This window comes from Neofelis nebulosa, chromosome 5 (genome assembly GCF_028018385.1).
Source record: "Neofelis nebulosa isolate mNeoNeb1 chromosome 5, mNeoNeb1.pri, whole genome shotgun sequence".
Taxonomy (NCBI): Eukaryota; Metazoa; Chordata; class Mammalia; order Carnivora; family Felidae; genus Neofelis; species Neofelis nebulosa.
In genome coordinates this window covers 150,442,374-150,467,118 of record NC_080786.1, presented here as the reverse complement: position 1 = coordinate 150,467,118, position 24,745 = coordinate 150,442,374, and the positions used below count along the sequence as shown (strand labels likewise).

Genomic DNA, 24,745 nt, shown 5'->3' with positions numbered 1-24,745 from the left:
GACTCTTATCACGCTGGCTGACACACTCACCTCACTTTTATACTGGTCCCTCTCCGCAGTGCACTTGTCCAGCTGTCTAAACACATCATCCAGCTGCACAACCATTTCGTCCACTTCACTTTTGCTCTCACTGTTGGAACACTGACTGCACTCGGCCTTTACGTGTTGCAGAGCACTACACTGTTTCTTCAGCCTTTCTATTTCTTCCAAAGCTTGCCGATACTGAGACACCACGTGGTCCGGACTTTCAGATTTGCCATTAATACTCTCAAGTAAAAACACAGCATCAGTTTCGGTAGACTGATGGCACGTCTCCTTCTTCACGTATCTGTCGTTCAGTTCCAGTATCCTCTGTTGTAACCCTTTGATTTGGTCAGTGAACGCATTACACTGTCTCTTATAATTTTCTTTTTCTTGGGTCACTAGAAGCAGCTCATTTCTCAGTTCATTTAACTGGCAACCAGCATCAGCCGCAGATTTATCAAAGGCTTCCTGGGTGTCCTGTGTTTTGCCTTCAGCTTCCACACGGGAGGGCAGCGCAGCCGTGTCATTTCTGGCATCTATGTCATCTTCAAGGGTTTCCTCCTTTTTAACAACTACACCCGGGACTTCAGTCTGGGTGGCCGCAGTAGTTCCCTGATCACACCGGGATGACGAGGCACCTGATGAGCTAGTCTGGCCACAAGGCTCCTTCTCGGCCACAGGCTCCACCTGCAGGCCACTGTGCTCCATGTGACTCTGTTCTGATTTCACTTCAATATCATGATCTACTGCAGGTTTGGGAGTACTGTTTTCTTCCAAGATGATGACATCTTCATCGTCATCATCTTTATAAGCTGAATTTTCAAATGCTTGATTACTCAATCTCCGAGTCTTGGAGTTCAGAATTGACGCACGAGTAGAAAGTCTCCGTTTCAGGCTGGAAAACATTGTATATAGAAAATATAAGACTATACAATATAGAAATGAACAAAACAGATGACCTTGAAGCAATCTAACGATCTTAAAATTCTAAGAAATGTCCGTGCTCGTTTAAAAAAACGACACAGGGGCGCCTGGGTGGCTCAGTCGGTTAAGCGTGCGACTTCGGCTCAGGTCACGATCTCGCGGTATGTGACTTCGAGCCCCACGTCGGGCTCTGTGCTGACTGCTCAGAGCCTGGAGCCTATCTCAGATTCTGTGTCTCCCTCTCTCTCTGACCCTCCCCCGTTCATGCTTTGTCTCTGTCTCAAAAATAAATAAACGTTAAAAAAAAAAATTTAAAAAATAAAATAAATAAATAAAATAAAATAAAATAAAAAATAAAAAAATGACACAGTACTCCTCGATGATTTGATGAAGTAAAGAGGATTTTCTCCTTATACAGTGGAGGAAACAATTAGACTACTGAGGCTGCTTTGAAGTACCAGCTCTACATACTGCCAAACATCCCTTCATTTGATGTCTCTGGGCATTTCAACGTATCCACGCCCAAAACGGAGCTCCGCAACCCAGCCAGGTCTATTCTTTGTATCCGAGCAAGCTCTCGGCTCTGCACCATTCCCGTTCGCTCACTGTAATTTTGACCAGTGTTCAGTGATCAGAGGGGAGCCACACCAACTAAACCAGCATACCCTATCCTTCCATTTTCCCTGCAGTAAAAATCACCTCATTTTGCTCGTCAGCTTGGTTTTCTTTGAATTTACCTCCAACTGATTGTCTTTTTCCCCCCTTAGAGTGGTATCTGTCCTGGTTTGCCGTTTGGGTCCTATGTGTTAGCCTCCTATTTCTCCATCTCAAGAAAGGTTCTTCTTCTGCTTGGCTTTAGTCTCTCATAGCAAGGGGGCACAATCTCCAATAAAATCTTGAGAAAGGGTACACGGGACATAAAAAATATAAAACTTTACATCCTGAAAAGTATCTTTATTCACTTCTCAATTTTATGGCCTGCTTGGTTTTTATAAAGCATCATTCCAGGATCATGTACCATTCAGTGTTCCTGCCATTCTAATTCCTGATCTTTTAGCAGGTAACTTGTGTTTTCCCCTCCTGAAAAAAATTATTTTCCCTCGTGTTCTAAAATTTCATGATGTTTCTTAGAATAGATCTTTCTCTTTTTTTTTTTCTTTTACGTTTATTCATTTTTGAAAGAGAGCGAGAGAGAGAGACAGTATGGGCAGGAGAGAGGTAGAGAGAGAGGGAGACACAACTCGAAGCAAGCTCTAGGCGCCACACTGTCAGGACAGAGCCCAACGTGGGGCTCGAACTCACCAATTGTGAGATCATGACCTGAGCCAAAGTCGGATGCTTAACCGACAGAACCACTCAGATGCCCCAGAATGGATCTTTCCCCAGACATTTTTGCTGAGTATTTGGTGGAAGTTAAGTCTCCTGCTACTTTCTCCCCTTTGTTTTCTCCGATTTCCCAATCTGAAATTCCTTTATTGAGACATTGGCCCTCCTGTATCTTGTCTTTTCCTTTTTCTACCCTCCACCTGCTTATCTTTCTAAGTATGTGTCTGTTCAACACCTACCCACCTCCCAGTAAATTCCAAAGGTTTCTGCTACTCCCTTTGTTTCAGTTGGTACATGTGGTAATCCCTGCCTATCTCTGTGTTTCAGAGTGAGGCTGAATGGAAGCAGTGAGGGCTGGCCCTGTGATTCCAAGCGTGCTCCAACTCTCAGCACCGTCTAGGGCTTTTCTCTTGGGAGCCTGAAGAGGGGAAGAAGGAAGGGGGATTTCTTACCATTTAGTATTCAAACGTTCCCTTACCCCTCCTGTTTCAGAAGAGTGGTTCCCCCACACCGTCAGCAGTGAAACTGGCCCAGAAAGAAAATGTCTTGCCTTCTGACAGAGAAGTCACGTCAACAGACTTGGCAGGTTGTGAAGAGGTCTAGAGAACGACTCTTCCTTAAACTCTCAAATAAGCCTCCTGTACTCACCCATTTTCTACCTTAACAAGTACTCTGTACTCACCCATTTTCTACCTTAACAAGTACTCGATGCTTCCGAGTTTAGAGCATGCCTGGGCTTCCATGGAGTTAATCATTTAACTGGGAGCTGTCCTATTTTTCTTACCAGGCTAATCGCTATTTATCTTTCTTAAGATTCAGTTTCGGTACCACCTTTCCACAGTCTTTGGCTTTATTCTTAAAGCTTCTGTTTTTCTCAAACTCAAATTTCAAATTCTTCAGGCTTTAAAAATTAATGAAAAATTTCTATTCTCTTCTTCTACTTGGATGGAATAAATCACTTTAAAGAATAAATTCCATTATCTTTTGTCTGTAAGCTTTACAGATTTTGTTTTTTCTTACTTTGTTTGGAACCATCTTTAAGAAGAAAAGCCAAAAATTTTAAGGAGACTAGTTACAAAAAAAAATTCACACAAGTTCTTAGTCAAGTAGCAACCCAGCCCCCAAATACGCCTCTAAAATGCAGGCTACAAACAGCAAACTATTTTAGAACATGCCCTCCTGATGTATATACGCATAAAAGCAATACTTTCTAATCTTTTTGGAGGTCAAACATCCCTGAGGATTTAATGAAGGCAATAAAACCTCTCAGAAAATCCCATCCCACTATCTCAGAGAACCTCCTTTCAAGGTTGGTTTTCCAACAAAAGACCAAGTATAATACAGTCAGTCTGATGCCCTAGTTTGTTGGTATCCTGTTTTCTTCTTCACCTGTGTTCATTCTATTCCCTCTGAATGGGCCACCTGCACAGAGAACTGCTTTTAGAATTTCAGGAACCAAGTACTGTATCTCATTACAAAGCCTTTCCTGACCAGTCAAGAGACCTAACTGTTCAATTTACATATCACTCATACATTTCTTTCTCTTTCCCTCTCCATCCACTCATCCAACATACACAGCTTGCCACGAGCTAAGAACTTACAGGTCACACCTGACATTATAGTGTCATATACTATTAACTACTGCATGTTTTTCTTAAATACTGGTAATTCTAAAAGCAGGAACTTTCATACTATATAGAATTTGAAAGGGGTGAAAATTCAATCAAATCCACAACGAATACAACTGATATTTTAAAAATTATTTTAAACAGGTGGCCTAAGTGGGGTGCGGGTTTTGTTTAGACAGAAAAGCAAATTAACTTATCCCTAAGACTTCTTACATGCACGGAACTACAGCTTCTCAGAAGGGCATTATTGCCACACAATGTCAAGTGAAGGCTCTGTTTAGTATTCATTCCCCAAATGGAAAAGCGCATTTTAGCCACTGACTTGTTGCTCTCGGGTTCCGACTGGGGTGAACCTCGATGGTTGTTTAGAAGTCTTGTTGCGTATGTATTTGCCACTTCTGAAAGATGTCCTCTTGGAACACTTTCCTTCACGGGAGAAAAGCTCTGACTTGACACGGTGGGTGTCCGAAACAAGAGTTCAGCATTAATCTGTTGGAAGGAAAAAGTGTGATCTTAAAAGGGCTTTCTTAACATGCCAAGCCCAAAACATGAGATATTATTTTCCCTTCTCCCCTTATCCCAGGAAACACTAAGAACCATCCTAACCATGTAAATTCTTTATGCCACCACAGCAGGGAACAACAAACAGGCCAATAAGCCAAATCCAGCCAAAGAACGGTTTTGCATTTTTAAAGGTGTGAACAAAACAAAGAATACATAACAGAGACTGCATGTGGCCCACAAAGCCTAAAATACTTACTATCTGGTCTTTTACAGCAAGATTGGCTGACCTTGTACTAATATAGGACTTGTCAAGACACAAGTAGAAATTCAGTTTTCTAAGAGAAATAAACTGAAGATAAAGTCAAAGATACTGCCTTTAGAATAAGTAAGCCCACTATTCTTTTCACCCAGTTCTGTTGTCACCTCCAAACCCTCATCCTTTACATAAGAAAATATTTCAATGCAATCAAACGCAAACATACAATTCTGCAGCAGACCAAAGCCTCTTACACAAGAAGCACAGCGCCCTACCCACATACTCAGAAAATGCTCCTTAACCACCATTAAGCACGGAGAAAGAGATGGAAGGGCCAGGAAGAGTGGTCAACAAAGAGAAAGAAACACTGTAGCGCTCCAGGTTGGTACTAGAACATGGCTCCCCAGGGCTTCCTGGGAAGTTTCCCTGACTGCCTATGGAACAGTAAGATTCTTAACCACTTGCCTTTCCTCAGAAGATGCCCCACGAAATAACAAAACTGAACAGTTTGAATCAAGTTGTTGGGTTAGGAAGGAGGGGTGTAATAAAAGGAGTTCTGTGAAATGAATGAATGAACACAACCACTTCAATTTGTTGTGTGACAGCTTTAATAGCAAGCTTTCAAACTCAATGTTTGCTAAACTAACCACTACCCAACATAAGACACAGCTATAAAATGGAAGGCTTAATTCATTACCCGAGGGATCATTTCTGGTTGTCGGATCCGGAATTTGTCCTTGTCTCTTAAAAAAAGAAAAAAAAAAAAAAAAAAAGATGAAAATGTACGTAAATTTATTTATTATTTTTCAATTGCTTCCCACTGACATACTTGCCATTTCACTGAGTCACTCAAATAGGTACACTGAACTTTGCTTCAATTTCATTATCATCAGTGGTAAGCCTTAGGCAGGAAATACTTTCCACCTCTTATCTCAGTAATGCCCTGATGTCTGCCTCAAGTTCTCCATCCTGACCAGCATTATTCTGACCTTTGAGTGGGAACACCACAACTGGCTTCTAACCGGTTTCTTTGCTCCCAATTCTGCTGCTGGATTTACCCTCAAAAACAGTGCACTCTATATCAAAACCTGAAAGTTCTGCATGAACTCAGCCCCTGCGTGTGGTACACTCGCCGGAAGTTCACCAGGGCTATCGTTCATTACCCAGCTTCTCCCTCCCACCTCTATTTTCCATCGTGTCCATTCACATATTTACTCTAGTTAAAGCCGAACAAATCACTGTTTCCTATACATTCTCATCCTACCCGTCCTCCAAGGCATATTATATAGATGTCCTCCTTGAATTTTCCTCATCTGGGTTTCCCTTCCCATCCCCAGCGAGAGGTCGTCTCTCCTTATGGGCTTCCCAACAGGACTGGATCGTGCCTTTTATGATACTCGTCAACTTCTCGTCAGTAATACGTACATGCCTCACCTTCCCTATTAAGGCTTAAGCTCATACTGGGCAGTACTCTATGATTCATCTGTGTGTGGCCCCTAAAAGACAAACTATTCTGTATGCAAACTATCTTGTAGACAGGACAGCAATAAACAGCAGGTAAAAAAGAGTGGATATCCACACTATACTGTTAAAAAAACAAACCAAAAAAGCACCCGATATTATGCGTCCACAACAAAGTCTTTTTGGGGGTCATAGTCTTCTTCGGGTTGTACGAGCATGATCTTGGAGAAACATCAACGAATGCTGCAGACCCATCGCTGCCGCTAACCTGCGCATTATTTCCCTACCGTACGTTAGTTCAACACTCACTTCTTTTTGTAGGTTTTTTCATAAGTAGGATGCACCACATCTTCATCTTCGGGTTCTTCTGGAACATCACAATTTCTAGTCAGAAAAATCACATGGGAATAACACGTCACCAGCGCCTCTTCATACATCTTGAACAGTACTTTCTGCCTTTCCAAAAAGGGTACTACCAACTGTATGGTACCTGAACTGTGGGTCAGGGTTATTGGAGCAATACCATTTTTCTGGAAGTTGATCTATTCCATCTGGTAATTTTCGCCACTTTAGACAGGAATCACATTGAACCCATGTCTGATCAGGACGTTTCCTGTAACAAAACATAGCATTAGTGGGGCGCCTGGGTGGCGCAGTCGGTTAAGCGTCCGACTTCAACCAGGTCACGATCTCGCGGTCCGTGAGTTCGAGCCCCGCGTCAGGCTCTGGGCTGATGGCTCGGAGCCTGGAGCCTGTTTCCGATTCTGTGTCTCCCTCTCTCTCTGCCCCTCCCCCGTTCATGCTCTGTCTCTCTCTGTCCCAAAAATAAATAAAAAACGTTGAAAAAAAAACAAAAAACAAAAAACATAGTATTAGCATGAAAATATGGATGCTAAGTATACTTCATTAGGTCTTCTACATCATTTCCACAGCAAAATGCCTCGATTATTTACTTTGTCCCCGAAATGTCCATGACACAATTATTGTCATACAGCAAATTAAAATTTTTAAGCCAACAATTTTGGTTACCTTCAAAAGATTAAAGCTAACAGGTCAATTTCAACAGACTGGGGCACCTGCATGGCTCAGTCAGTTGAGCGCTCAACTTTGGCGCAGGTCATGACTTCACGGCTCGTGAGTTTGAGCCCTGCACCAGGCTCTCTGCTGTCAGCGTACAGCCTGCTTTGGATCGCTTTGGATCCTTTGTCTCCCCCTCTCTCTTTGCCCCTCCTCCGCTAGCCAGCACACAAGGTGCACGCGCACACACATACATATACGCTCTCTCTCTCTCTCTCTTAAAAATAAACGAACATTAAAAAAAAAAGAGAGACTTAAATGTCCTACTTAAGAGCATACTATTCAATTTGTTCTCTGATAATAAAAACTCAAAATATTGCAAACACCTTGTTTTGAAATTTGTATTAAGTTAGCAATTGCAATGTCCAATCTAGTATATTAATTAGCACAATAAAACACTCAAGTACAGAAAACAGACAAGCTATTACTATAACTTAAGCAATTTTTAATAACTGTATTACTGTTATAACTGTATTTTTAGCCTCTACTATAGCATATCTCTGAATATCTACGTGCATATTCTTTTACTTTATAAAGTGCTTCATAGTTTTATCATTTGAAAATTACAATGATCCTATGAATAATGTAGGTATTCATTTAACAATTATTTATTAACAATTCATTTAATCTATGAAGACTGGGGCACCTGGGTGGCTCAGTCTGGTTAAACATCTGACTCTTGATTTTGGCTCGGGACATGATCTCATGATTTATGGGTTCAAGCCCCAACTCAGACTCTGTGCTATCAGCAGGGAGCCTGCTTGGGATCCTCTGTCTCCTCTGCTCCTCTCCCACTTGTACTCTCTCTCAAATAAATAAACATCTAAAAAATAGTATTTTTTAAATAAAAAAAAATGAAGACTTCACCTTAATGCCAATAACTTTTTATTTTTATTTTAAGTATTCTTTACTTAAGTAATCTCTATACCCCACCTGGGGCTTGAACTCACAACCCCGAGACCAAGAGTTGCATACCCTTCTGACTGAGTCAGCCAGGTGCCCCTCCAACCAACACTTTTTAAATCTAGTTTTTTAAAAATGCATTTATAGTTAGATAAACTTCAAATAATCTAGAAGTTTATAAAGTAAATACAAGTCTCTTATTTTAGGAACCTACCATTGTTCGTTTTTTTAAACCCTGGCACAATTTTCTATGCTTAAAAAACTAAAAAAAATAAAATGGGAAATTAATACACTGAATTGCATCTTTTTGTTCTTCATTACACATCTTGGTCATCTTTCCATCAGTACACAGCTATTAGTCATAAATAGAGCTGGTACTGTGTGCTACCAGCTTGTTTGGCATATTTTTAAGTCTTACAACTCTAGGAGGTGAGTGTTACTAAAATGTTCCCATTTTACAAGTGAAAAAGTAAACCTGTAAGAGGCCAAGTAATATGTTCAATGTTGCATCATTATTTAAGCAGAATTACAATCGAAATTCAGGTCTGCTTTAGACTCATGATCCTATTACACAAGACAAAGGTTTTTCAAACAATGAGTACAACCCATTAGTGGATCATGAAATCAATATAATGGGGCAAGACTTGCATTTTTAAAATAAGTATCAGCATGTAACATTTGGGTAAACACTATTTCATGCATCTTTTGCGTGCATGATGTATAAATGTATATATTCATTGGTTCATTTCATGGTGTGCTGACTGGAGCTGTAGAACTTACATCTGACTATGGGTTAGTCAAAAGTTTGTGAACACTGTACAATCACTATACCCTCCCCATATCACATCTTGATATTAGAATGGTTGACATTTTTTCATGTACGTACTGAATATCTTCAACTGGCAAATTTAGAGGATATTCTGAATTTTTCTTGACTTTCATTTCATTCCAGTAATCATTCAGCTTTTCTCCTAGTGCTGCTATTGTCAGCCTTAAGAAAGAAAATCATAAAATCAATTTAAGAAAAAAAAAAAAAGATTACATCTATGTCAAACACAGAGAAAGCACAAACAACCTAGTAATGATTGTGTGGACATTATGGGGGAGAAGGGATGATGATTCCCAAAGGTACAGTGAATAAAGAAGGCTCTTGTGGCAATTTTCTTTAAGGACATTAAGAAGTTCCTAGAGGGGCACCTGGGTGGCTCAGTCGGTTAAGCGTCCGACTTCGGCTCAGGTCATGATCCCGCGGTTCGTGATTTTGAGCCCCACATCCGGCTCTGTGCTGACAGCTCAGAGTCCGGAGCCTGCTTTAAATTCTGTGTCTCCCTCTCTCGGCCCCTCTCCCGCTCACACTCTCTCTCTCAAAAATAAACAAACATTAAAAAAAAAAAAAAAAAAAAAAGTTCCTAGAGCAGAGCCAGAGCCAGGACCATCTTTGAAGACACAAACAGTAATATTTTGTGTCCTCCGTTGGGAAAATCTGCTGCAGGCCACTTAGTGGGAGAATCGCAGGCTCTGAATTCCAACCCCAACCAATACAAGCTTCAAGTCAGAATAAATGTAGGCAATCGTTACCAGCAAGTATACTTCAAAATAGTTTCTGTCCCACAATTAAGACTGTCCGTTCTTCCCCAGTAAGACGTTAATAAAAAGCAAATCAATGGGATCTACTGAGATAAAGAACGCTAAGGCCATCCTTAAGCAATCACCTGAGTTCAGCACCTACTCACACACAAGGTACAGTTAGTGTAACATTCTAAATTTAAAATAAAGCTTTCAAACTCGATATTTGAAGTTTCATATTCTACACTGGCAGGCTGAATCAGACATTTCTATACCCAACCACTATCTCTCACTAAATTTTCCTCCATGATCACATAACACATAAGCATTCAAAGGAAAATGAATCTTCTCTCCCAGATATATCCCCTCCCTGCATCTCATGTTTTCAATCCCTCTTCGTCCCTTTTTCTCATCACCTCTATTCCTTAGTCCAGAAGACTGCACCCATTTCTGCTGAGAATACACCGAGGAGTGGAGCTGTGGGGTCATAGGGGTGTGCACTGATGTTTGGCTCTACTTGATAATCTAACAGTTTTCAAAACTGATCAATTCTCATACCCACTAGCAATGACGAGAGTGCCAACTGCCCTACATGCTCTTACTCATTTTAAATAACTTTTCCATTTCTGCCCATTATGATCAATACTTTTTGCATCTTGTTTTAAAAACCCGCTTACTACTGGTTCTGAAAATTTTCTTGTTTCCATTTTCTGTTTTTGTCTTTCTCATTTAGGTCTAAAGTCCATCTGGTATCAATTTATTGCTACATCTGAGGCAGGAGCTATATTATCCATACAAACTGCCAATTGACCCAGCATTGTTGGAAAGATGATCATTTTCCCACTACACTATGATGTAATCTTTGTCATAAATCAGGTCATCGAATGTATAAAAAGCGGGGGGTTATTTTGGGCTTCTCCATTTCACTAGACTGTTTATCCTTTCATTAATACCACACTTGGTGAATGGCAGCTTTGTTAAGTGTTGGTATTTAATAGTATTAAGTTTTCTTGCTTTGTCGTTCTTTAATGGATTGTCTTTAAGTATCTTGGCTCTTCTGACTTTCCACATAAAGTTTAGAATAAGCCTATTAATATCAACAGCAACACACAATGGCAGGGATTTTTTTTAAAAACTGGAATTATATTTAATTATTTTGGAGAAAAACTGACATTTTATAATATTCAGCCTTCCAACCCTTAAACTTGGTATATCTACTCATTGAGGGCTTTAATTTTACTCCACAATATTTCATAGTTTTCAACGTGTATATTGCATATTTTATTTATCTCAAAATCAAGTACTTGATTTTTTTGATACTTAGTAGGACTTTTTAAAAATTTCATGTTCTGGTTTTTAGTCATTGGTAAACAAATACACTCATTTCTGAATACTTCTTATCCAGCAACCCTAGACTACATAGTACTTAACTTGTTACTTTATTTATTCTAAATCTGTGGATTATTTTGGACTTTCTATATACTTAATACTGTCTTGTACAGGAAAGTTTTATTTCTTCCTTTCCCACCCTTGTAACTTGCACTTCTTTTTCTTCCCTTATTATTCAAGAATGGTGGATAGCAGATATCCTTGTCTCATCTTCACCCTTAAGGGTAAAGCTATCAATAATTCACCAGTAGGAATGACACTTGGTGTTCTGTGTACATGCTCCTAATTGCTACTATGCCCTTCCATTAATCGTTTTGTAAGTGTCCCTTTTTTTTTCTAAATTACAAATCTGTGTTGTGATTTATCAAGTACTTTTTCTTAGCTATGAAAATAACCTCTGAGAGTTTTCTTTTCTCACATCAATGTGATGAACTGCATTGATTTTGGAATATTTTTTTTTTAATTTATTTTTTTAATTTATTTTTTTTTCAACTTTTTTTTTTTTATTTTTGGGACAGAGAGAGACAGAGCATGAACGGGGGAGGGGCAGAGAGAGAGGGAGACACAGAATCGGAAACAGGCTCCAGGCTCCGAGCCATCAGCCCAGAGCCTGACGCGGGGCTCGAACTCACGGACCGCGAGATCGTGACCTGGCTGAAGTCGGACGCTTAACCGACTGCGCCACCCAGGCGCCCCTGATTTTGGAATATTAAAACTACCCATGTCATCTTGGAATATACTCCAACTGGTTTTAATGTATTAATTTTTCTTTTTATATATATCACTGGATGGTATTTGCTATTATTTTAATTAAGATTTTTATATCTTGATAATGAGAGGAATCAACATAAATTTCCCTTCTTGTAATATATTCATGAGTTGACTAACAAAGTTATGTGTCCTCATAGTATGTTGTAAGTTTTCTAAAAATTGATTCAATTTCAAAGGAATGTACCCGATTCATCTAAGATGGCGAGTAATTGTTCATATTGTTCTTCTGATGTTTTTGTGTCCACAGATCTGTAGTCATGTCCTCCTTTTCATTTCTGATAGTAATGATTGCTATTTTCTCTTTTTTTCCCTTTTATTGCCAGATGCTTATAGATTTTACTACTCTTATCAAAGAACAAACTTTGAGCTTTTTGATTTTTTCTGTTATGAACTTGTCTCTCAGCTTCAAATCCAGTCTTCTTTGCTCAGACTTCTGATTCTAAAACTTGATGGTATAAATATTTATCCTTCAGCAGCCTGAAAAATGTTAAACTGGATTAACAGGGCAATGAACTTGCTAGGTGATGATAGCAGGACACATGTCCTTCATGTTCTGGTATGCGGTGTTATTGTTTGACTAGAGTCCAGTGGCCCCCCAGAGGGGCTCTAAGCTGTGTTCTCTAGCTATGCTCTGCCCCCAGCAGCCCACGACCTCCAGCAACAAAGACCAGTTCCAGTGTGCCCACATCCTTGGGCAAAGACAGGTCTCCTCTACAGAACAGCTCCAGCACACCCACACCCTCTGGCAACAGTGGACCACATCTACAGACCAGTGCTGGCCAGGCCTTCTATCAAGTTTCTTACCATGGCAGGTAGCTTGTTCCTGTGTTTGTCTGAATCTCTGTTTTGGGGTGGGGGGGGGGGGGGGGTCCTGTCCTAGTTCCTTTATTGTCTATTCTTTTCTAACCACGAGGTAATCGTCTTTCATATCTGCTAGTTCTGGATACCTGTTGTCCTCTTTTACCCCTTCTGGTAATCACCCTCTACTATCTTAGTTAATAATCCTTAGATTAAATTATCCTCATTAAAAAAAACAGGAGTAGGATCTGCCTCAGGAGTGAACTCTGAATGTGTATTGATTTTCTATATGTGTGTTTCCTAATTCACTGATTTTGCTCTCACCTTTATTATTTTCTTCCTTCCACTTTCTGTTTTGTTTTATTTCTGTTGTATTTATTTGAATAAAGGGCCTGTTGCATTATCTTTATCACAAATGTTCCTATGTTTACATTCTATTCGTTATATATGCTCAATAGGAAAGCTGTGCTCCTAAAGTTATAAGTCACATTGATGGTCATACTCATCCTATGGCTTCTAACCACTCTTAAAAGATAAGAGTATTTCTGTCTAAGGCTCATAGGACAAAATTACCTTAAAGTTCCCAACTAATAAGCACAAAGTGTCAGGACATTACATAATAAATGCTGACACCAAGAAAGCAAGCACACCCTCTATATTTTCCACAAAGCTCAGAAATACTTTATCAATAAAGATAGGAGAGAATGTATTCCTACTTGTGATGGAGTAGAATACAATTCCTAGGATGGGAGAAGATGGTTAAATGTGTTTTCTATCCATGCCTCTCACCTACCAATTTTCTTAAAGGTCTATGCTATAAAAACATCCACAAGACAGAAAAAAAAAAAATTTCAGCTAAGGAAAAGTTATGACAGTATTTCTAAAACTGTAAAAAACCGGTAACTTAAATAGGTAACATACCTGTACTCATTAGTATAGTCAAAATCTTGTTTATTATGAGTTGGCTTTAGGAAATTACACTCTATAATTCCCACCACTCCAACACCCATGTTGTTTGCCTGAAAAAGAAAATAAAATCAGTGTTGTAAGCATAAGACATGATACTCAACATGATTACCCTTCCACAAGGATTTACAATTTGTACGAAACATTTTTCTACATTTTATGTCATGATTCGTGGAAAATTTCAATTGAAAAGTAGTATCTCGTAGATAATTTTACTTTTCTAGAAGTTAATTCCCAAATATATTAGAGCCTTCCTCCAAAACACTGTCACTGTTGTCAAATATCCATTTAGACAAGTATTACCCCCAATTTTACCCAAGAGAAACAGACCACCTCTACTGGGATGTATCTCTTACATAGCAGAAACCACAACTAACTCCTTTCTATATCCACAAAGACTAGCCAAGACTCTAGCAATAATATGCCAAAAGTTTGCTAGATAAAAATTAAAATCATTTATCCAAAGTTACACATCTGGTTGTTAATGGTGATGGAATAAAAACCTAGGTCAGTTGAAGTCAAGTTATTTTAAAAATGCTACTAGCTAAAATATTGAACTCAGAGTATATGAGTCACATATTCTGATTACCTATGTGTGATCAGCAAGTGTATTTTACTCACAATGGTAGCAGAGTCGACAAAAGGAAAAAGTGGAAGAATATATAACTTACGTAGCGAAAATGTTCATAAACAGAGCAACTATAGAAGAAACCATGCAAAACTAACCATAATCCCACTCTACCAAAACCATCAGTGGTTTGTCTCATTCGATCAGTAAACCACAATAGCCTTCAATGTGTGGGTCCTGTTTGCCTCCTTTCGAGCCTCATCTTCTTGCCTCTCTCCCATTACTCTCGCGACCTAACATCTGCCCCCAGGCAGAGCAAACTACTCCCTTAATGAGGTCATGTTCTCAGAAGCCTCTTTCCCTTCCTGGGCAGATATTTTTCTCTGCCTGGGAAACCCTTGCCAGACTTTCAACACAATAAGATCAACTAAGACTCCATCACCATGCTCTCCAGAAAGCTTCTTGTGATGCTTCCGACTTGTACTACAGTCCCCTCACCAGAAAGAGCTCTGAGAGCATGCTCTGTACCTTATCATCTTTTTATTCTGATCATCTAGCATGGCAAATCCTATCAAATATCTGACACCTTTTTAAAAACTGTTTATTGAGTTCAAAGAATGCAAATACTATAGGCAAATCCATCACCTGGTAGAGAAAAATAAAAGTTGGCTGTAAAAGCCTATTTTTTTACCAGGTCAAGCTTAACCAGAAATTATACACAATGCAAACATAATTGGGTTGGAAAAATGGGCTGTGTACCTTACTTTGGTCATTTCATCAATGATAAAAGAAAAAAATAATTAATATTCTGTCACAGATACACGGTTTATTTTGAAAACCAAAGCACCTGAGAAATAAGGCTTATTACCAAAAATGAATTTCCAATTACCAGTGAAATTTAGTGACTTTAATTATAGAATACTTCTGTTGAAAATTACTAGTTGGATTATAAATGAAAATTAGTTTTTTAAATGTGATTGATACTGCATATCATGGTTGCCTTATTTCTGTATTTATTTATTTTTTAATGTTTTATTTCTTTGAGAATGAGAGAGCATGAGCTGGGGGAGGGGCAGAGAGAGGGAGGGGGGGAGAGAGAGAAAATTCCAAGCAGGCTCCAACACAGAGCCCAACAAGGGGCTCAATCCCATGAACCATGAGATCATGACCTGAGCCAAAACCAAGAGTTGGATGCTTAACTGACTGAGCCACCCAGGCGCCCCTCTACATTTATTTTTTGACTGAAATTAGTGGTTACCAAGAAGAGCCCAACAAAGTTTATTTACTTTTGCAAAAATGCTATATTCGGGACTTGTGTCGATGTAAAACATGTAACAGAGTTACAACCCTTACTACATAATATTGAAGATAAACCCACACTATTATACTGTGTAGAGCTCACATCATTCCACAAAGAATTTAGAATGAAATAAGATGAACGGAAAATGAAAACCATAGAACTGGAAAACAAAATATGCCTAGACATAAAACCTTTAACAAACTTGATTTTCAGAACTCATCACTCAATTCTTAACACATATACCCCCAAAAAACCTTTCTGTGAAAACATGTTTAAGGATGAACAAACAAGCATAGTGTGGGTAATGTTCATCAACCTAAATTGAATTCTACAACAACGGAAGTGGTTTAGGAGGAAGGCCTAATATATTTAGGAATTAACTCCAGAGAAGTACTCACCTATATGATCCTGTTTTTCTGGCTATTGAGTCAGGACTAAATAAAACCAATTTCATCCCAGAAATAATCACGGATCCATATCCAGATGCAGTCAAAAGATCTGCATCCGGGCCTAAGATCCATACTCATTTTAGGTCTGGGCAAGTTACCTAACTTATTGGCCCCAATTTCCTCAACTGTAAAACAGAGATAAAATATTCTGTCCCCCTCGTAAGATTATTTGGACCAAATGGGAAATGCAAAAGTATTTTAAGTTCAAGTGCCATACCAACATCATTAAACACATTGACACTTAAAAGTTATTACACAAAGCATGTTATTTCACATTTGACCCAGTAACATGGTATTTTAACTTTATAAAAGATATTTTCAGATCTACAGCTTACCCTTAACTGACATCCAACTTTTTCATAAGCTTTGATGAGTCTATTTCTGTGATACATCATTATCCCATAATGGTCTTTATTTCTGCAGTTGAATCCAAATGTAATTCTCACTGTTTTAGTCTTAAATGTTAAGGAAAATTCTGAACATGCCACCTCACTTCCTTCAAATCATCCTTTCTAAGTCATTTTTTAATGAATCCCAAAGTGCATAAAAAAGGGCAAAGTTGGAGAGGACTCCATACCAGAATAAAAGGAGAAAGGGGGAAGAGGAATACACTTTATTAATGTGTCTTTATATGGCGTCATAAAAAGGAAGATAAAGGATACTAAAAACTTGGGTCGATAAACATCACGTTCAATGTAGGCAAGACTCTTTGAAACCAGCTGTGTCTTCACCTTCTGTCCACGTAATATTATCTGCATTCTTGGCTTTAGATACAATATACTGCAGTAAGCCTGAAAAGACACACAATAATATCTGTCTTTTCCAAATAATTACCCACAAATGTGTTCAACTTTATTGATATATGTATTTAGAAAGAAAGCTATGACCTCGCTCTGATAAAGGACTCATGAACTCTTCAACAATACAGACTATAAAGCTGTTATTGGTTAACATTTGATTGCTCTTCTTTAAAAATGAAACTCAATATACTAAAGCCAGAGAAATGGTGTGCAGAAAACAATCTATTGACCTATACAAATGCCATATTAAATTGCAAATAAACTTTTCAAAAAGTTACAAAACGGCGTACGTGGTATGATCTCATTTTAATTTTTTTAAATGCACATATGTACAAAAAAAGGGACTATATTTTCTGACTCTTCTGTCAAATATATATATTTCTATACATTTTAATTTTTGTTAATGTTTATTTTTGAGAAAGAAAGAAAGCGAACAAGCGCGGGGCAGAGAAAGGGAGACACAGAATCCAAAGTAGGCTGAGCTGTCAGCACCGAGCCCGACATGGGACTCAAACCCACCAATCGTGAGACCATGACCTGAGCCAAAGTCAGTTGCTTAACTGACTGAGCTACCAAGGCACCCTATTGCTATTATATTTTATTTATTATTTTTTAAATTTTCTTTCTTAATGTTTATTTATTTTTGAGAGAGAGATAGAGAGCGAGTGAGCGCACAAGCAAGAGAGGGGCAGAGAAAGGGAGACACAGAAGCCTAAGCAGGCTCCAGGCTCTGAGGTGTCAGCACAGAGCCCGACACAGGGCTCAAACCCACAAAGTGTGAGATCATGACCTGAGTGGAAGTCGGACACTCAACCAACTGAGACACCCAGGTGCCCTGATTGCTATTATATTTTAAAAGTAGCAATAAATTTTATTTAGGCAAAAATGACAAAAAATCTAATACAGACAAAAGGGTCTATTATATACTTCAAAAGGAAAATATCATAAATAATATACCAACACTTATGCTGAGTAAATAAGCTTAGTATTTTTTTCAAAATTGAGTTGTAACAATCAGCAGGAATCTAAATGTGTTTTCAATTTTTTTTTTTTTAAGTTAGTTTGTCTATCTATCTATCTAATCGCTATACCCAATGTGGGGCTTGAACTCACGACCCTTGAGATCAAGAGTTGCATGCTCTTCCGACTGAACCAGGCCAGGCACCCATTTTCAATTCTTTTTTTTTTTTTTTAAGAGAGAGAGAACTCGCAAGTGGGAGAGGGAAGAAAGGGAGAGGGAGAAGGAAAGGGAGAGGGAGAAGAAGAAAGAGAATCCCAAGCAGGCTCTGCACCAACACAGGGCTTAGATCCCATGACCTTGAGATCATGACCTGAGCCACACCATCTACTCTGACTGCCTCTGGACCTGTTTCCTAAGTGAGCAAGATTTTCATACTTCAATAATGTTTTGGGGTATATCAAGGAATACTTAAATATCTTCCATTGTAACTGTTAAGATCTCCAAAAGTTACATGGTAAACCTGTAAATGTCAAATGTATCCTCAGCTTGGGGTTACGGAATAATCTCAGCACAAAAGGTCAAGGGAAAAGTCAGTATTATATGTCTTATCACAGTGAATAAAAAAAAAATTCTTTTTATATCCTACTGTTATTTGATTATTAATTTCTTCAATCTTAAAAACATATTCATTTCTAGGTCTAATGTCAAAGGTATTTATCACAAAACCGTATTAATACATAGGATCTGTAGTCTATAAATAATTTACTGCTTTTGGATGTAAATTAAGCTGTGTGTATGTGTGTTCTAGGACGTTTTAAATTTAAAAAACAACTGGTATCTTTGCTGGAATCAATCACTATGGCTATCATAGGACATACTGATTCTAGGATTCCTAATTCAAGTAATGTAACCACACAGTGAAAGAACTGCAAGTGCTATTAGACCCGATGACTTTGCAATTAAAAAACCATTTTCTGAGCAAAATACAAGCACCAATGTGCTCATGAAAAGTTAAATAAATTGGTTCTGAGATACTTTCACTGACAGCATTTGTAACATAAGCAGAAAACGGAATTTCCATCATTTGCTGATTCTCCCATGTCCAGAAAGAGGTGAATACATACCCTCAGGGAATAGTCACTCTCAGGGGCAATTTGGTCCATCCTTTCTTGTTTCTTGTACCCCTTCTTCCCTGTTGTCTCATCCAAATCTTCAGGAATTCGGATGTCATATTTATCCTTATCAAAATCAAACTCTGTTGCGCTTTTGTAGCTATAAAAACAATTTTTTGAAGGAGGTAAATTTTACCTTCACGGCAAGATAAGCAAATACACTGCTAACAAAACAAAACGCCTACCCACGGTAGATGTCCTGGTTGGGGGGTGGGGGGGAGGGAGACAAAAGCAAGGGAAAAATGAAAGAACAGGAATCCAGAAAGATGCAGAAAAACTGTATTCACTCTCACACTGCTGGTGGGAATGTCAAATGGTAGAGCCACTCCAAAAACATTCTGGCACTTTCTTAAAAAACTAAACAGGCAACTACCATATGAGCCAGCAATTCCACTCCTGAGCATTTACCCTGGAAGAAGGAAGATTACATTCCATGAAAACCTGCGCATAAATGTTTACAGCTGTATTTGTAATAACCCAAAATGGTAAAAATCCAGATGTGCTTTAACTAGTGAATGCTTAAACACAGTGGTCCACGTACACAGTACAACACTACTCAGCAAGGAAAAGGGAGCAAATTACTGACACACACAAGAACCCAGATGCATCTCCAGAGAAATATGATGAATGAAAAAAGCCAATCCCAAAAGGTTTCACACTGTAGGATTCTATTCATATGACATTCTCGAAATGACAAAGTTACAGAAATGGAAGACGTGTTAGAGGTTGTCAGGGATTAAGGAGGGAGTGGGTGTGGATACAAAAGGCCAACATGAGAGATCACTGTGGTGATGAAAATGTCCCGTATCTTGACTCTACCAATGTCATTATCAACACTACTGCACTACAGTTTTGCAAGATGCTGCCACTGGGGGAAACTGGATGAAGGGTACACGAGGTCCATTATTTATGCACAGGAATGTACAAGTATCTCAAAATAAAAAGTGTAAATTAAAAAAAAAGAGGGGAGTGAGGATGGGAGGGGCATGAAAGAAAAAGCAAGAAAAAGGGGAATACGGGAGATCAGAAAAGATTTAAAGTGAAAGTATTTTAGGCTTACCACTCAATTTGTGCTTTATTCATATCATTCTATGTGTCTAGGTATCAACATTAACACATTCATCCAAAGTTTTAAAAAAATCTTATTTGCAAATGATTTCATCCTCACAAGGATACAAAACCTTAACAATCCAGAGGCCTCATCCACATTACTTTTGTCACCAGATGTTAAGTCATGCTTAGCTTTAAGTCATGGACAAAGACTTCTCTACCTAACTTACACAGGTCGGGGCTCGTCAGGTGAGATATTATCTTCCCATTTCTTTTGTTTCTTTTTGAGGAGAGGGACAGAATAACAGAAAGTGAGAATTGGCCTCTCTGGATACTGAATATGCAGGGCTAGGAAATTTAGTTTTAATAATATGAAATTACCTCGAGTTGAAGCCAAAGTGGCCTCAATAAAACACCCATGGAAAAGACAAATCATGACCTATGCCAAAAAATGAGTACCTTCCCAAGTATTTCTATTCTGTACGACCATGGATCAATAGAACACAACTATTTTTGCACAAACAGTTCACCTCCCACACACGTAATCACTGATTCAGGTCGATATTTACCTTCTAAGGTTCCAAATGATGATCCTTGTCCCCTTCTTACCCATAATAGCATCAAGTTCTGCCAGTAATTTCTGTTCCGTAGAAAACAGAGAATGTTCCAGAATTGCTGCAAGGCTTGCTTTGGATTCTGCTAAATTTATCATCTGTCGTATATCCTAAGTTAAAGACTTAGAACGACAACATATTTTTCACAATTGAAGTATGCGAACTCAAATTTCGGTAACGACGACAACAAAAAACTATTTCCTAAATTAATATCTAAGTTTTGAAACTACAGTCTGATTTCAGATGAACACCAAGAAAGATGAAGTAGAAGCAAATTTATTATGATTCCTAATTTCATAGTTCCTAATATCTGAATGTGTTTTATAAAGACACAGAGGACATTTTCCTAAAGATATCTTGCTTCTCACGGTCATTAGGGGAAATTTGAAGGCAGACCACACATCTTATTAGACATGATACAACTGAAATACAGAGGAGAGCTACAGGAAGCTACACACAGAACACAGCCACCTTGCGTTAGGGGTTTCTAGGGCACAATTCCAACGGAAGAGAGAAAGGGACAAAGGGCTGCCTCAGATGTTAAGAGGCAATGGACTGGAACAAGAGCTACAATGCACACTGTGATTGAAAAATGAGAATCGAGAGGAGGGCAAAAGGAGGGAATGGTTCACAATATTTCTTCAGAGTTTCTCCACAGTTTCTATTTCAAAATCAAAAGGATATGGTGTTTGTTGAATGCCACAATTGGGACAACAACATGTTCTGCTTTTATGACTTCCAAGTAGGTCTGAGACAAGAAGCCCACACTCATGCTTTCTCCGTTTTTGGTAAATACAATTGCATCTTTACCCAAACGCATAGAACCTGACTTGAAGCCATTCCCATACAAGCCAACGGGGACGTGACCATTCATGGTGACTTTGTCACTGAAGCCAAAGCTAAAAAGAAAACAAAAAGGATTTTTAAAATAAGTACATATAATCTTCACTTTCTTAATTCAAAACCTGTAACATCAAGTAAAAAACCTGGGTATAAATGTCAGACTCAGCCTTTCTAGTTGCATTTTGAGGTGTTTCCCCATCTTTGAAAAGAAAAAAACTAAACCCACGCTGCAGGGCATAAGGGTGACACACGCTGAACCGGGAGGAGCTCCTTGCCTGGCACACCCTGTCCCAACGGCTGAGTTCTCAGGTGGGCTCCTGGGACCCTTGAGATTTCGCCCCACGATATTTTAGATATGTCTAAATGTGAACGATTTTCTGAATCTGAGCAAGCCCACTGCGGTATGATTACTAACGGCGCCAAGTGGAGTTTCTGGCAACGCAACATGTATTTGAGAGACAGCGGAAAGGGCTTGGCTGCCACATTTCTCTACTCTGTATACCTGGACTACGTACCTCAGTTTCCCTTTCAGGCACATTTGGCTGCATACTGACATCCTATTCTACGACCCTAGAGCCCAAGGCTTTGTGACTATTTTATCTTGCTTCCTTACACTCTGAATCCCTTTAAAATTACTCCCCACCAAAAGTGGCATTTTATTGGCAATACTGGCTAAAGCTAATTAACGCTAGACTGTAAATAACTGCCATCAGTGCTACCACTCTAAAGGAATGGTGGAATTTTAGGTAAGTCAGACGTGGTGGGGGAGGGGGAGGATGGTAGGGCTTGTCTAATAATCAGCAGAAGACGATGGAAGACTTGAGAGCACACAGGGCACTGTGGGTACCACGTGTGTTTAAAAAACAAAAACTGGGGCGCCTGGGTGGCGCAGTCGGTTAAGCGTCCGACTTCAGCCAGGTCACGATCTCGCGGTCCGTGGGTTCAAGCCCCGCGTCGGGCTCTGGGCTGATGGCTCGGAGCCCGGAGCCTGTTTCCGATTCTGTGTCTCCCTCTCTCTCTGCCCCTCCCCCATTCATGTTCTGTCTCTCTCTGTCCCCAAAATAAAAAAAAAACAAAAAAAACAAAAAACGTTGAAAAAAAAATTTTTTTAAAAAAATAAAAAAATAAAAAAAATAAAAAACAAAAACTACAGGCGATTAAGTATGACACCGGAAACCCCCGGGTAAAAGCAAGGTTTTCAAGAAATGTGACACTTTGACATACCTTAGCATTTTGTGTAATTTATCTGAAGTCATACCATTCCCATTATCAGTGAATGTCAAGCATATATGGTCATTTATCACCGTTTTGTCAATCCATATCTGTTTAGCGTTCACATCGGGATCGTAAGCATTATCTGAGAAACAAAAGTTTTGAGAAACTCTAACTTTGCATTTTGGAAGAACAATCAGTTCAGTAAAAGCCTTTAACAGGCAATCTATTTTTCAAAATTTTTAAAAACCGCAATGCTTAGGGAACTCCTAAGACTCGAAAACACGACCCTAAACCGTACCTTGCTGTACGTGATTCATTCACCGATCAATACAGAGTTAACTCTCTCCAAAGCCCTCCATTTGTGACACAGAGAACAAAGATTGGTACCGACTGTACCGAAAAAGTACAAACGGGAAGAATCACCGCGCCAAATCGATGATCAAGACAGGGAGGTCTTCTTCTGTCCGAAGAACCAGCCCGGCTATCGAGTGAGAAGCTGAGAACTGAGCGTCAACCAGCACTACACGTTGAGGCGGAGGGGATGCCACGAGTTACTGAATAAATTGGAAAGCAGTGATGTTTTCTGCTAAACTGGGCACATAGATGAAGGTTCGCCTTCTACACCGTTGTTCAAATTGTGGCCCTCTCAATCTAACCAAAGTTTCTGGTGGCTTTTATATTTCTATGATCTCTGTACAGATCCTCACTTAACACTCTTGTTTAGCAAACACTCTTGTTTGTCTCAGAATAGGGAAGGAGGAAGGAATAAGAAAGAAAGAAAGAAAGAAAGAAAGAAAGAAAGAAAGAAAGAAAGAAAGAAAGAAAGAAAGAAAGAAAGAAAGAAAAAAAAGAAAAGAAAAGAAAAGAAAAGAAAAGAAAAGAAAAGAAAAGAAAGAAAAGGAAAGGTGAAAAAAAATGTCAACAGAAGCAGTAATAACCTCAGCTTTCAAACTAAGTTCCACCGGAATATCCCTGACTAAAATTACTTTCTGAGGTATATTTTGAAATCTTTAGGACTAAACACAAATAATGGTTCTCAAACTATCCTTCCATAAGGGAGCCTACAATTAAAATAAAATAATCTTTTTAATCAGCCACTTCAGGAAAAACACTCTCCTGCATGAATCTTCCAGAGGAAAAAATCATGACCCATCATGCAAATGTGATCCCAGTCGTGCCTCTTTTCTCCTGCTCATTAAAACACTATTAAAATACAATTCTATACCCAATCGTTCTATTGGAGGAAACAATAACTTATTATCACAAATCAAGCGTAACATTAATCCCCCTACTTGCTAACATCAGAAAAACCCATTGTTACACATATTTCCAACTATTAAAAACCACCATTCCCATTTTTGCAATAGATCAATTTCTTTTATAATCATAATTATACTACTTTCAACATGTTTTATGAATTTGGCAAAATATTTTAATACTAATACAGGGAAAGTTGAGGAACAATTAATTTGACATTGATTTGAATAGCTGTTATACTAGATAACCTTTACCAATGGTTATCATTCAAGATCCATCTGTTTTATTAAACAGAACATTTGCATATTACTTTGCAATGAAAAGTTTTTTAAAACTTCACTTACAAGCAACAGATTATACATGAAATGTCAATTTTACATACCTATTAATTCAGCAACTGCACTGAAGGGCCAAGTGTGACTAGTAGAATTTGTATGTAAAAACTTCGGGCAAAGCTGAAACAAACCAATGATTCATGTAAATTAATTCAAGTCTTACTTTTGAGACAGAAACCAATATAATTTCCTGTCCCTGTATTAAACAATTCTGGGACCAAGTAAAACTTATAGCTGCTTGCTTCAGGATATACGTGGAAGATGTAACCGAGAAATAAGATTCTTGGAAGGCTGTGTGAAACTACTAAATAGTTCACTCATCAAGACTTGCCTCAAAACTCTTGCCTCCTCGGGTCCACCGTTCCAAAGCTATGATATCATAAACTGCCCAATCAGAAAGTTACCCCCCTTACAAGACTTACCTCAAAATTACTGTGAAAACACAACTAAGATCTTGCCAATGGGGTGTTTTCTCCTGAGTGCGTTAGGCTTAATAAACTTAACTTCACAGGGGCACCTGGGTGGCTCAGTCGGTTAAGTGTCTGACTTCGGCTCAAGTCACGATCCCACGGTTCGTGGGTTCGAGCC

At 38.8% G+C, this 24,745-nt stretch overlaps 1 protein-coding gene across 1 annotated transcript in view; it reads right to left on the bottom strand.

The window, feature by feature from the left end:
* Window positions 1-24,745, bottom strand: part of MORC3 (MORC family CW-type zinc finger 3) — a 42,366-nt gene that overhangs the window by 7,978 nt on the left and 9,643 nt on the right. Inside the window, exons 2-15 of the mRNA XM_058731951.1 lie at window positions 24,205-24,277; window positions 22,575-22,707; window positions 21,193-21,406; window positions 20,463-20,611; window positions 18,796-18,943; window positions 16,573-16,701; window positions 16,246-16,365; window positions 13,549-13,646; window positions 8,990-9,094; window positions 6,614-6,736; window positions 6,433-6,507; window positions 5,360-5,405; window positions 4,225-4,391; window positions 31-919 (exon numbers count right to left, since the gene is read on the bottom strand). Coding sequence (XP_058587934.1) covers window positions 31-919; window positions 4,225-4,391; window positions 5,360-5,405; window positions 6,433-6,507; window positions 6,614-6,736; window positions 8,990-9,094; window positions 13,549-13,646; window positions 16,246-16,365; window positions 16,573-16,701; window positions 18,796-18,943; window positions 20,463-20,611; window positions 21,193-21,406; window positions 22,575-22,707; window positions 24,205-24,277 — 2,469 coding nt within the window. The remainder of the gene's footprint in view (window positions 1-30; window positions 920-4,224; window positions 4,392-5,359; window positions 5,406-6,432; window positions 6,508-6,613; window positions 6,737-8,989; window positions 9,095-13,548; window positions 13,647-16,245; window positions 16,366-16,572; window positions 16,702-18,795; window positions 18,944-20,462; window positions 20,612-21,192; window positions 21,407-22,574; window positions 22,708-24,204; window positions 24,278-24,745) is intronic.